Source organism: Penicillium hispanicum, assembly GCF_028827665.1.
Source record: "Penicillium hispanicum strain IBT 35686 chromosome Unknown utg000008l_segment0_segment0, whole genome shotgun sequence".
In the NCBI taxonomy this organism is placed as follows: domain Eukaryota; kingdom Fungi; phylum Ascomycota; class Eurotiomycetes; order Eurotiales; family Aspergillaceae; genus Penicillium; species Penicillium hispanicum.
Genome location: NW_026623200.1, coordinates 536,466 through 549,177, shown reverse-complemented (window position 1 = coordinate 549,177; position 12,712 = coordinate 536,466). Strand labels below are relative to the sequence as shown.

The 12,712-nt window shown below is 53.6% G+C and overlaps 4 protein-coding genes across 4 annotated transcripts; 1 reads left to right on the top strand and 3 right to left on the bottom strand.

Moving 5' to 3' along the window:
- Positions 1-3,011: 3,011 nt before the first annotated feature.
- On the bottom strand, positions 3,012-4,140 carry N7459_009043 (uncharacterized protein; the record flags this gene model as incomplete). The annotated part of the gene is made up of 3 exons (XM_056948211.1): positions 3,012-3,220; positions 3,311-3,578; positions 3,706-4,140. 3 exons carry the CDS (start codon positions 4,138-4,140, stop codon positions 3,012-3,014), a joined length of 912 nt encoding a protein of 303 aa, XP_056795436.1.
- A 723-nt stretch (positions 4,141-4,863) lies between these two features.
- Positions 4,864-7,636, bottom strand: N7459_009042 (gamma-tubulin-complex subunit SPC97; the record flags this gene model as incomplete). The annotated part of the gene is made up of 2 exons (XM_056948210.1): positions 4,864-7,124; positions 7,267-7,636. The coding sequence occupies 2 exons, from the start codon at positions 7,634-7,636 to the stop codon at positions 4,864-4,866; spliced, it is 2,631 nt and encodes an 876-aa protein (XP_056795435.1).
- A 321-nt stretch (positions 7,637-7,957) lies between these two features.
- Positions 7,958-9,032, top strand: pup2 (proteasome core particle subunit alpha 5; the record flags this gene model as incomplete). Its single annotated transcript, XM_056948209.1, has 5 exons — positions 7,958-7,982; positions 8,038-8,050; positions 8,122-8,200; positions 8,341-8,684; positions 8,753-9,032. 5 exons carry the CDS (start codon positions 7,958-7,960, stop codon positions 9,030-9,032), a joined length of 741 nt encoding a protein of 246 aa, XP_056795434.1.
- Positions 9,033-10,460: 1,428 nt separating this feature from the next.
- Positions 10,461-11,990, bottom strand: N7459_009040 (25S rRNA (adenine645-N1)-methyltransferase; the record flags this gene model as incomplete). Its single annotated transcript, XM_056948208.1, has 1 exon — positions 10,461-11,990. One exon carries the CDS (start codon positions 11,988-11,990, stop codon positions 10,461-10,463), a length of 1,530 nt encoding a protein of 509 aa, XP_056795433.1.
- Positions 11,991-12,712: the final 722 nt, after the last annotated feature.

The window sequence follows — 12,712 nt, the reverse complement described above, 5'->3', positions numbered from 1 at the left end:
TCCCTCGGGATGCCATGAAACTGCCTTGAAATTTCCAAACGGGCTATATACGTATGTTTACACACATCTGCGCACACGAATGGTAACTATTGATCAACCTGGCGCAATTCTCCGACAGGAGAACGTGAGACGAATCCCAAGGATCGGGTTCCACCGTTCCGACCATGACGGCCACATGCGACGCAGAGCAATCCCAGGGGTGTGGGCAATTTACCCCCGTCTCAGTATCACAGTGACCAGATGAGTGCACAGCGGGATTACAACCAAGTGGACTGGGGGTGAAAGAGGGGGCTCTCCATGGCAAGAGGTGATAATGTGGTGATGTGGCCCTGCCTCCTTTTTAGGTTCGCAAGTGTGCCTGCGCCCCTCAAGCTGAGCGCTATGTGGCCTTTTCTATTTATTATCCCGAGCGTGAGTCACGAGAAAACCCGACGACTCTGGCGTACATGACAGATTCGGCATCGTGCGCAAGACGTTCATGCACGTCGCATGGGGCAATGGGCCGGCCCCCTCCCGAAGGAGGGGAGAAAAGCATCCAATGCGTCGGGTCTGCGGCGTACTCGACAAGGATGTTTGGCATCCGGGGAGGACCATGAACAGCCGTTGGCGTGGAACCCAGCGCCATGGTTCAATGCTCGGGAAGACAGGCCCTCGACTACTATATGTGATTTATCGGGTACGAGGGCGGCTGGGCCCGTTAGTCTCGGTTCACGGACAACGCCTCGTGTCGGGAGGACTCTTGACAGTGTATCCGCATGGCGATTGGGAATGCGGTTCCCAATTGAAGACTCTCGGTCAGTCTTTTCGTCTCTGCTTCTTACTATTTCCCACACAGGGTTCATTGCTGTACCCGAAAGTATCACCAGCCAGACTTCCGAAACAGTACGTATCCCGTTTCCAGCTAGGTGTTCGAGTCCGGGAACCCAGCCACTAACGATCGGAACTAAGCCAAATAGCCCCCTGGAACTACGAGATTCTGCGACCTGAAAATGGGCGAGCAGCGAACAGGGAGGAGAGTGAAAGGATCTATGTTCTCGAATCTCCAGCGCACCGGCCCGCTGCACGCTTCGGGAAAAGCAGGATCCCGCCACGTTTCCGCCCTGCGCCGTCGATTCCTTCCGTGCGATGATACATAAGCGCCTAGACAAGAATGGTTACTACTTGATGAGCAGCACCAGTTGCACTTGCGTTTCCTTGCTGGTGTGTCTGGTTATCCACCCAACCCACCCGTGCCACATACGTGGGACTAATGCTACCATCAACAGAAAGCCCTAGCGTGCCACTCCCTCGGGTCACCGCCCAGCCCCCCTTGGTCCACTATCGAAAGTGGGCTGGGAGCCGATCTACTGTTGAGCCCGCCGAATCGAGTAGGAGGATGAGACGTCTTGCGTCGTGTTACTTCTCCGTGCTTTCTCCTGATCCCGTCGCCCGTCGCCGTCTTTGCATTTCCTACTTGACTCGGACTCCACTGCGGTGCGGAAATAGGGGAGGTACGTATGCTTGCAATGATCAATGATCAACATGCGGTAGAAAGCTTCGGGCTCCCAAACCTGAAACGAGGACTACCATACAATTGGCCTGAGATCAGGATGATTATACATTATTATCCGGGCTTACATCCACCCCAAGGAAATTCCTCTCGTGACGGCCCCTGCAGCGAATACTTACCCATAGCCATCCCCACGACCTATATCCAACATATACATCTATCCAGATCCACCAAGTCTATGCCCTAGGACCCCGAAAGGCCTATGAGTTCTTACAAGCCTTCTTCGCGCCCACAGCAACAAAGCACAAGAGATTGGTCCTAATACGAGGCCCCCTCCACGACCCCCGCCAGTCACCGAGTCACTAACCTTGAAGCAACACTGAACCCAATCATTTCCCTGCGTTATGGCTAGGTACATACGTATCGTCGTCGGTCGCCACAATCCACCCTGAAGACTTCGAACGAGGGCGCCCACTTCGAGGTCTGCGGACCCGACAGTCTGGATCGAGTCTTACGGCATTAACTGCTATGCATTAGCCCTGTGGCTACAGGGATGTTGCGGGAGACTATTTCTGCACGCCCGAGACTTGCTAGTCCTTCGAGGAAGTACCGCGCTGTAAGTAGGTACCTTACCTACAATAGGCTCGCTCGGCCTGCACGGAGTAGATCCGGACTTGGGCCATGCGGATGACTGCATACTTGATCGTCTGTTCAATCTATGGCGCTGATTGGTGCACTCTGTCTATGATTGCAAGATGGCTATAGGTATTGAGGTTCCTAGGTTTTCTGTGGGTGAATTGGCACGTTTGAAGTGATCGTCGCCGACTTCGAGTATGTAGACTCAGAATATATTGACACACACATCCAGCTAGGAAAGCAGGCAGCTACGCGTGATCCAGAGGGTGAAACATCTCAGTCGAAAATGAGGGTTGAGTATATTTGCTTGTTATACCTACCACATAATATCGACTCAATTATTTTGCCTAGAGTGATTGTCATACCAGAATACACGCAGACTCGGTGTCTATTACTCTGTTTGGTCCCCAGGGACATCCATGGCCTAGTTATCTATGAATGGAACAGGGTAATGTACTTGGTCAGCTTGAGCACCGACGGGTTCGAGGCAGAGTGCAAGTTAAATCAGGTTATGTACGCTCATCTAAAACTATATAGTACTCACCCGATCTATAACTTGATCCAGTCGGGTTGCCCAAGTTCATGCATCCGACGTTTGCCATCTCACAAAGATAAGGACTTGAACCAGACCTACCAACTCCCTGCAATATTCGACTTTCTCGACCACCCGCTGTCACGAGAGAATCCAAATAAAACCATTCGCTTTCATTGAGTGGGGTATATGTAAACAAGAAAACCAGACCCAAGCAAAATGCACCCAGAGCCAGACCAGGCAACACCAACCATCCTCTAACCGGCAACCTGAAACCGGCACCATCGCCAGCTGTTACCAGTGAAGCATCCCCTTACTTTTTCATGTCGTTCCTGTTCAACCAACCAGAGTGACTCACCGAACGTCCTCGCAGCCAGTCATGAACTGCACGCTCGCAGAGACAATCTGCATGACCGTCTGGATCTCTTCCTCGGTGCGCGGTGCATAGATGAGGATGTACTCTGTCGGGATATCGGGCAGAGTGCCAAAACTGAGGAAAGTCATCGCTGACGTCCCCGAGAACCCGTGGCGCTGGCCCCAGCCCGCCTCGATGACTTTTTTGCCTGGGATGGGAGATTAGATCGCAGCTCCGGATCGGACGCCACGGAACCGGACGGATAGGTTCCATGTCCGCGGGAGCGAGGGGAACTCACAATCGGCCGGTGCCAGAACGACGTGTGCGGAGAAGTCGTTGCCGGAGTGCAGGTGCGCGACTTCGCCGTGCATTTGCTGGGCTAGATCGGTGGCCGGGAGGTGGTCGGCGAGGAAGAGTCCGTCGGCGTGTTTCTCGAGATTCGAGCGCTCGAATTTCACGAGGTGGTGGTTCCGCAGGCCAAAGGATTGGAATGTTGCATGGAGTTTCTGCGGTGAAGGGTTAGCAGATGGCCATGTCTGACGCTGCATGCCACTAGGCGGAAGGATCTAGAGCCAGAGCCAGAGCCAGCGCTGGCGAGTAGACCAGACTTTGTAGCGGCAACGCCTCCTAGATTCAATACAAGAATGGAAATGTAGGCGGGAAAGTGCAACGCAAAGAAACAGAACAACCCACCTGCTTGATTCCATCCTCGGGAATCTGCGTCAACTGTCGCTGCGGCACAACGTGCGGCCCAACCAGCGGTCTCCCCGCCGCCGCTCGCGAGGCCAGCTGCTCCGGCGAGAGCGTCAAGTACCCATCGTCGCCCCTCCCATGGCCCTCCGCGCCGTCAATGCGTTTCACGTACTCCTCCGTGCTGAGCATCTCCCGCGCAAAGGGCTGGAAGAGCATACGCACGGTCAGCCATCCGACCAGGTTGTTCGGCAGTCCGCCGGGCCCGTAGTCTCGGAAGGTGATGTAGTCGCGGTACACGGCGGGGAGGAGGAAGGTCGCGGTGCCGAGGCAGGCCGCCGTGCCGAGCGCGGGGCTCAGGCGGTCTTGTTGGGAGGCTGGGAGGCGCAGCGTGCGCAGGAAGGAGGCGAGAGACTGGGCGAGCGACGCGAGCGACATTGCGCCGGGTTGTGTGTGGCTCTTGGAAGGGGAGGTTGTCCCGGCTTGAGGGGTGGGAGAGGTTGGATTTCCGGGTCGGGGAGGTGCGCGAGATAAATAACAGAAAGTTGCGGAGTCGGCGCTGACGTGCTGGCAAAGCTCCGACTCGTCTTCGAGGCGGAGTTGGGGGCGCTGTGGTCGATCTGGTCGCTGGATGCCGATGTGAGTCTACGTTCTCCATTTCTATGCATCTTCGGTTCCTAGCAGTTACCGCCGACACGAGACTACATCGAGACTTGCTACATTCTAGCCAAGGTGTGGTGTCTGGACGTTCGTGATTTTCTTCCATAGCTGTCTCTATCTTATCAACCAGGCGTTCGAGATCCACCGCTGGCCCCACCGCGCCGATTCGATGACTCGATGTGGGATGATGTGATGGGTTCACCGGTCTCAGGGACGGATTTCGGGGCGTGTCTGGGATGGATGCTAGGTGGATTGGCCCGTTGACTCCCCGGATGTAACTAAACCATCGGCATCCGGGAGTGGGATCGTGCATAACTGCCTGCTTCGGCAAGCTCGAATCAATGGCAAGCTCCAGTCGGGCACCTGGATCTCCTGATTCGTCGTCGAAGAGCAAGCGAAATGAAGTGGCGGCTGTCGTCATTCTTCAGTCTTCTTTGCTGATCGCACTCAGCGAGTGGGCAAGCTTCAGCAAAACAACACTCTCGGTGGCAGCGAAATAATTCAAACTGGGGCCAGATTAGCGCGCAATTCTCGCTTTCGAATATCTAGCCGTGTGCCAACACACCTGTCCATCAGGATCCGCAGATGGCGGCTGAAGTGGTCTTCATATCGCTTGAGCGTATCCTCTAGTTTGAGGATCCGGTTCGGATCATAAGGCTTATTCTCGGCGCCTGCCGCTTTCTCCCCGGCTAGATCCGGGTCGGCCTGGACTAGGATCCGCGCCAGTGTCCCTGCAGTCCATTGTGCAAACATGGTACAACAGGTCATCAACTTCGAATGAATCTGGGCAGATGAGGCGTTAGCATGGCCGTGGAAGTGGGGTCTTTCGCATACCTTCAACAGCTTGGCCTGGGTGAGCATGCATTCTTTGAGACACGTGTCTAGGAAATCAACATGATCCTGCATCAGCTCGTCAACCGTACGATTGACCTGCTTCGTACCATTCACGGTCACCTCGGACCCGTTGGCATCGGCTCCGTTGACGCGGTCCATCAGGCCCACCCAGTTTGGCTCGATCACTTCGGCGGTGCAGAAATACAAAAGCTGCTGGACGAAGACAAGCATCTTCGCGCGCAGATTCCACGCACGCCTCTTCCAGATCTCCAATCTACGATCGGAGGACTTGTGTCGCCACCCGGGGACCTTATTCTGATCTTCCCACGATGTCACTAGCATCGTTTCCAGGTGACGCAACGACAGAAGGTGTCGGAAGATGAGCTGGTACCTGAGGACCGTTTTGCGGCTGATGACGAGCGAGAGTGGGAAGGGCACCGAGTAATCCAGCTCCAGTGCATCGAATCCTATAATGTTCTTCTCGTCTTCATCGGCTTGGGCACTCGAGGTCTGCTGCCTCTCGAGTGCTGCCTCCGGGTGATCTTGGTCGATACCGGAGACGCTCACGACCTGCATCAGCCATTTCGTGAGTCCGATCTTGTTCATACGCACTTTGACATCCTCTTTGAATGGGTCCTGCGCAGCAATGCTGCCAGGTTGGCGAAGCACTAAATCCAGTAGCGACTGAAGCTTGCCTTCGTTGACAATTCGCGCATGCTTGCGCAACTCAGAGGCACTCAGTTCGAGGAAATAGGAGAAGAAGTCAGAGCGGTCGAGGAAAAAGTAGTGCTTGAGGGACCGAAACCGGGTAGTGAGAGAGTTCTTGGTGAGGAGGAGGTTCAATAAAGAGGCATTGGCGTAGGTGTAAGCGGCATTGACATTGTCCAGGAATCGCGGGTCGTCAAGTGTCTTGGGCACATCCTTGACAGCTTTGCTGACATCAACTCCGCCGCATTCTCGTACTACATTGAGATACTTGCCGGCGAGGAGGACCTTGTCACGGACAGCGTCGAGCTGCGGCGGCACTTCGTTGTCACGAATCGTGTAGCGCTTTTCCCAGTACTCGTCGGTATAGTCTTCCTCGAGCTTTTCCCGCTTGATCCACTTCTGCTCCTTGACGAGGAATTCTGCATGGGGATCTTTGATGCCTCCGTGATGGAGCCACTCATTCAGCATGTTCATGTACGGGCGACTGGCGTCTCGCAACAATGTCTGAATCAGTGTCTTTGTGGTTGGGTCACCCGAGAATGTAGCCAAGCGCTCCGTAAGTAACCGCAGGACATTACCTCCCTTGCAAATCTTCTTGCTGGCCATAGCACCCGGGACTAAATCGCCACCTTCCTTGAGCTGCTCGAGAATGTTGTCGACATCGTCAAAATCGTCAATTGACTCGTCCAGATCTTGATCCAGGAGACCATTGCGCCGGAGAAGTTCCTGGCCAAGAGAATATAGCTGTGCGAGACACTGGCCGGTAGGCATTGTGTGTAGATGAAGCTGGTGTAGGGTAAATGTGGGGTTGTTCAGTAGCTGGCCCTCTAGTTGGGCGATAAGAATCAAGTAATCCTTGAGAAGCTTGCGAATGGATGCGCAGAGTGCATGGCTGACAGCTCCATACTCTGCCCGACTCTGAAATTCCACAAATGCCTCCATGGCACTATAATGTGTCGCCATCTTCAACATAGACTGTGTAAGATCTCGCAACGTCGGGTCTAGCCCGGGTGCCAATTGGAACGTGGGCCCCGTCAGGCGGTCTTTCTCAACAGACGGGTCATACGAGACGTCGTAGTAGACGTACTGGCCTTCAAAGCCCATGAAAACAAAGAGGAGATCTTCCAGGATCGCGGCTTCCTGTGCATCAGACGACAGGTCTCGGAATGGTCGGTGGTAAAGTGACTGCGGAGCTGTTGAAGCGGGTGGAGGAACAGATACTCGACATGCGAGTGGTGCGGTCGAGTGAGGAATTAATGAGGCTTGTGGATCCCATGGTGCTGTGAAGAAATATTGTCAATGCTAACTGCTCAACACAGATATCCTGCGGACTGCAACGCGACTTCGGATGCGACTACTGACCTTCCGCTACGTCGTACTCCTTTCTTCGAGGATCGGAACTCGCGTCATCCACCTGGCCTGGCTGTTTTGTTCTTGACTTGTCTCTCTCGCCACGGTTGGTCGCGCCAACGGGCTCCTTGACGGGATTCCTCCGTGCGGCCTTTTCCTTTGTTGTGATCACAGTGCGCTCGGTACGTTTCTCTGACATGCTCTTCTGGTCTCGAGACATTCTATGCCTCTGGCTGGATGCGCTCGTGCGCAAAGGATCCATGTTGTCGGCGTGCAGCGGCGAGGCGGCGCCGCGACTAGGTCTGTCGGCATCGACGCGATTGGAGACAACGCGGGGTCGTGGAGCGTTCATGTAGCTGGCGCGACGGTCATGGGCGGACATACTCCCGGCAGGGTGCAGGGAAGGTCATAGGTAGCATAGAATCCAGATGATGCTGAAGAACAGTCCATGCGAGCCTCTGAAGGCAATTGAGACGCAATGCAAACAATCCACCTGCGACACCATTGGGCAGCTGTTGATGCCTTACGGCCTCAGGCAGGCAGCCAGGCACCTCACGACTTGCGTAGAGCTTCCCACCTCGATGAGCTCCGTCCTTATCCATTGCTCCTCGCCCGACATCCATCCCACCCTTTCCACTGCTCCAGGCTCCCCCGACCCTACTTCTGACACTCCAACTCCTCGTTTCGCTCCAAACAGTCCAATATGTTCATTGCACGATCGGAATATGGTAAGCTCCGTCACAGTCTGACCACGCTGCGGGATCGCTAACAGCTGCCGGACAGACCGTGGAATCAAGTACGCATCCCGGAATCGGTGTCTCCCACCGGTAATATTGAAGCTCCCCATCTAACACTGCACCCTTCCAGCACCTTCTCCCCAGAAGGTCGACTATTCCAGGTCGAATACTCTCTTGAAGCTATCAAACTAGGTTCTACGGCGATCGGTGTATGTCCAACCACAATGCTATCTCCCTTTCCTTCATGATGGGGACGAGCGGATATGGAGCTTCCATAGAGCCTCGTGTTCCGCTCCATCTTACCTCGCTTTCCATGTCCTCCTCCCGCTCCCTGCTTACGCTATCCTAGGTCGCAACATCGGAGGGTGTCATCCTCGGTGTCGAGAAGCGCGTCACATCCACCCTGCTCGAAGCCTCATCCGTTGAGAAGATTGTCGAGATTGACCAGCACATTGGCTGTGCCATGTCCGGCCTGCAAGCCGATGCCCGGAACCTGGTCGAGCACGCCCGGGTCGAATGTCAGAACCATGCCTTCCACTACGCCGAGCCGCTTCGCGTTGAAAGTACCACACAGGCGATTTGCGACTTGGCTCTCCGGTTTGGAGAGAGCGGCGACGATGAGGAAAGCGTGATGAGTAGACCGTTTGGTGTGGCATTGTTAATTGCCGGATATGACGAAGACGGGCCGCAGCTGTAAGTGATCAGCAAACAACGGGTTACAACCATGCACACAACGCTTACTGGAATCCTTCTCCTTGAAGATATCACGCCGAGCCTTCGGGTACATTCTACCGCTACGACGCCAAGGCCATCGGATCGGGAAGCGAGGGTGCGCAGGCGGAGCTGCAGAATGAATACCATCGTTCTTTGACGCTGGCCGAGGCCGAGACACTGGTGCTCAAGACGCTCAAACAAGTGATGGAAGAGAAGCTGGATGCGAAGAACGTGCAGTTGGCGAGCGTGACCAAGGAGAAGGGATTCCGCATCTACAGCGACGAGGAGATGGGCCGGGCTGTGGCACAGCTGGGTGGGAACCAATGAATGATTAGCGCTTTGGAGGATTAATCTTGATAAAGGAGCCCAGTGGCTCTCATTGATTCATGATGGTTGCATTATAAAAGTAATGCTATAGTCCAACACGTAGAGCTGCCAATGTGATTTTCGTGTTTGATGATCTCTACCTAGCCATGACCGGCGTGATGGAACAGCTGAGGCTCCTATCTACGGACCCGGTGATACGCATGAATGATACTGTAGTAGCTGCTTTATCATACATGTTCTCATTCCTTGCGTTTTCTTTTTTCCCCTTCCCTCCGACCTTCTATTCTCTCTTTCGCCCCTATCTCTTTGCTAGTCTCTTTATTCTCCGTCTTTCCTCTCCCTGCAGCTTCGGAATAAGCTCGGCCTGCTCGTTTGGTATAGAGGTGTATCTAATATAGATAGAGCGGGTCAGGTGGAAAGTATCGGTTGGTCGTGAGAGATTGTAGAGAAGTAGGCAGAGCTCTAGTCCTTCTTGTGTGTCTAGGTCACTGGAGACAGTAAGCTTACGCCCACCCCCAATATCCCTTAGAAATAGGTTTCGAGATAAGTCTATCTCATTGACCTGAGGAGAGATCAGTGTCCCAGGCATAAGAAGCATATCAGGCTTCTTAGGATTTACCATAATATAATACAGGAGCTGACCTAGTAGGGCCTCAGGCTACCAATGCTCTTCAGAGTATGAACCTGACGCCCGCAGTCTAGATATGGAGCGCAGAGATTGATGGCTGTACTGTTACAGGTGGGAGATCTGGTCCAGCTGACGTAGCGAATCTCTACTAATTGATTCCTATACTACTTCAACAACTTATGTAGCTGTGCCTTACGTGTAATATGCTTTAGACCGTGTACCTACATGTATTCCTACATCATATTCTACACGGTTTCAATCGAGTTCAATTCTAGCCTAAGTTATAATAGGTTGGGTCATCTAATTTTACGTCCACGGTATCTCTACATCTTCGTCATGCCGCTTCACTCAGATACTCCTGGACTCGGGGCTGTTGACTTCGACTCTATGTTTGGCTACCACCAATAGGTCTATCATCTAATGAAAATGCGTATATGACCATAAACTTAGAATACAGGAGGAAAACCCCGTCCACGCAAGCTATGGTTAAGACTTGTTCAAAATCATCTCTGCCAGAGCTATCAAAGACCCGGTTGTCACAGAATGCGCCTATTTCGCCAGTGATTCGGCATCGAACAGCCGATCAGAGACTTCGGAGATTCGGGTATACAAATCTGCAGCTGTACGCCGGCTAGATTTGATATATAGAGCGGGGTATATAGGTGGAACGTGATATACTCGTAGCTGTTATGCGCGTAGCTACCATACTCGCAGCTGTCATGCTCATAGCGTAGATGGGATGCTCGCAGCGTAGATGGCATTTGCTACAATATAACTCCTTTTGACAGTCATCACAACGACTACCGGATTTTATACACACAGGGCTTGAGCACTTGAGCTTCCTGTTCAGGCGACATGCCACTGTCCGCATCCGCCTTGCGCTCGACAAACCGCTTCTTGCCCCCAGGCGCAGGAGCCGCGGCCGAGGCATACTTGCCCTTGGTCGGGGCACCACCCGCCTTGACGAACTCCATCTTCACAAACATCTTGTTGGACTTGTCCAACGACTCGGTCCGAAGCACGAAGCCCCGAGTCCTGAAGACCTCAACAAAGGATGAAATATCCGTCTCGTCATTGTTGTTGGCGGGACGAGCATCCTCGGCGTAGATCTCTGCATCATCCACATCCGAGTCGGCGTCATCTGCGGCACCGCCCTTCTTCTTTTGCTTCTTCTTCTCAGCCTTGCTGACGGGCTTCTGAGCTCCAATCTGCGCCTTCTTGCGCGTCACCTTGCCGAATCGGCTCTTGACTTCGCTGACCCAGCACTCGCCCTTGCCGTCACTGCGCAGCACGCGCCATGCCTCCTCAACAAACGAGACCCAGTTGGTACCCATCAGACTCAAACAGAAGATGGCTACATCCGCGGAGCCGTCTTCAACCGGTAGGTTGGAGATATCAGCCTTGGTGATCAATGGGTCTGGGGACTGGAGATCATAGCTGTTCAGCTTCAGGTTCAACTTCTTCGCTGAAGGGGTCAGCGAGCGCGCAAGTTGGCCATCACCACAGCCCAAGTCGGCAATAGTGCATGCTCCATTCGGGCGACGAGGAAGGGGCAGCGGCTTGTTCGGTGCGGGCTTGTTGCCTTTCTTCGGGATGGGGACCGCGCCGCGACGGCGAATGGTCTGAATATACCCATCCACCGGGTTTGATGGCCAGGACTCCTTCACTTGGCGTGAGAATCCGGCGTGATATTCGTTGAACAGTTCTGGATTGCTGTTGAACAGCTCGAGGGCCTTGGAGGAGTCTGTTGTATACAGGGTTTCGTTCAGATGGCGGAACCGAGACGAGATCAGCTTCTGGCGCATCGCCTGCTGGAGGGGAGTAAGAGTCGCGTTGGTAGTTGGTGGAGCGGGGGCAAGCGAGTCCACAGCAGAGGGTTTCGCATCAGCAGAGGCAGAAGCCGCAGTATTCTTCTCGCCTTTATCGGACTGACTCTCCTTGTCCTTGTTCTTGTTCTTTTTCTGCTTCTTGTTTGGACTCTTCCCATCCTCTTGGCCCGCCGAGACATTGGCATCCTTTGCGGCATCATTGTTCACCACAGCAGGTGCCTCCTTTTTCTCCTGCTTCTGCTTCTCCTTCTGCTTCTTTCCCGGCTTCGCCGCATCGTCTCCGCCGCGTTGCCAGGGCTTGGGGGCGGTGTAACCCTCGATATGCTTGCGATACATCTCATTGACATTGCCCGAGGTAATCTTGTCATTTCCGCGCTTTCGCTTGTTGTTCTTCGCATTGGGGGTCGGGCCGTCTTTGGCCTTATTTTCGGTCTGCGCGGTCGACTCGGTCTGCTGCTTGAGCGCAGAGCTCGAGACCGACCATCCTGGGACGGCAAACATGGTCAGGGCCAAAGCTGGAGGATGTCGTCAACGTATGTACTGGGCGAGAATGGCTGATCCCAAACGCCAACACAACGGTTTGGGGGGATTGAGATGTCAAACTGAGCGCGCAGAAAAAAAAAGTTGCGGGCAAAATTTCCGTCTCCGCGGTGGTAATTTTGGTAATTGTGTGACGAGATGAATGCTTCCCTTTTCTTCGGCAGTTGAAGTTCAGCCCGATTTCAACCAGTCTTTCGTTTGTTAGTCTCAATTTGCTATAGAGGGAGATATTTATAAATGTTCTCTATCCCAATATTATATCACCAGGAGTTAAGAGCCACAATCCACGATTTGACACCTATCGTCCTGCGATGTTACCTAGGTAAATGTTGGATATGATGCAGCAGTCTCTTCAGCTAGCTCTGCCCTGCCGCCTATGGGCAGCACCCGAGGCTTGTATACGCTTAGTATTCTTGTTCGAAGATCCAGCTATCTCGCGTGGTAGAGAAGCGGGCTAGTCTCCTGTCAGCTCGTATTTCCCGGGCTAGATTGATATTGCTCGAACGCCAGTGCGACAACCAAAAGGAAAACCTTGAAATAGAGCTCGAAATTCAGAAAGCTACAGTGGATGGGATACAGCCAGGATCATGAGAAATAGAAGTAAGATACACGACAGAAAACAACGCATGACAGACCTGTCACACCTGGGTGATCGCGGGTGATCTACAATGCTGGGCAGCTTT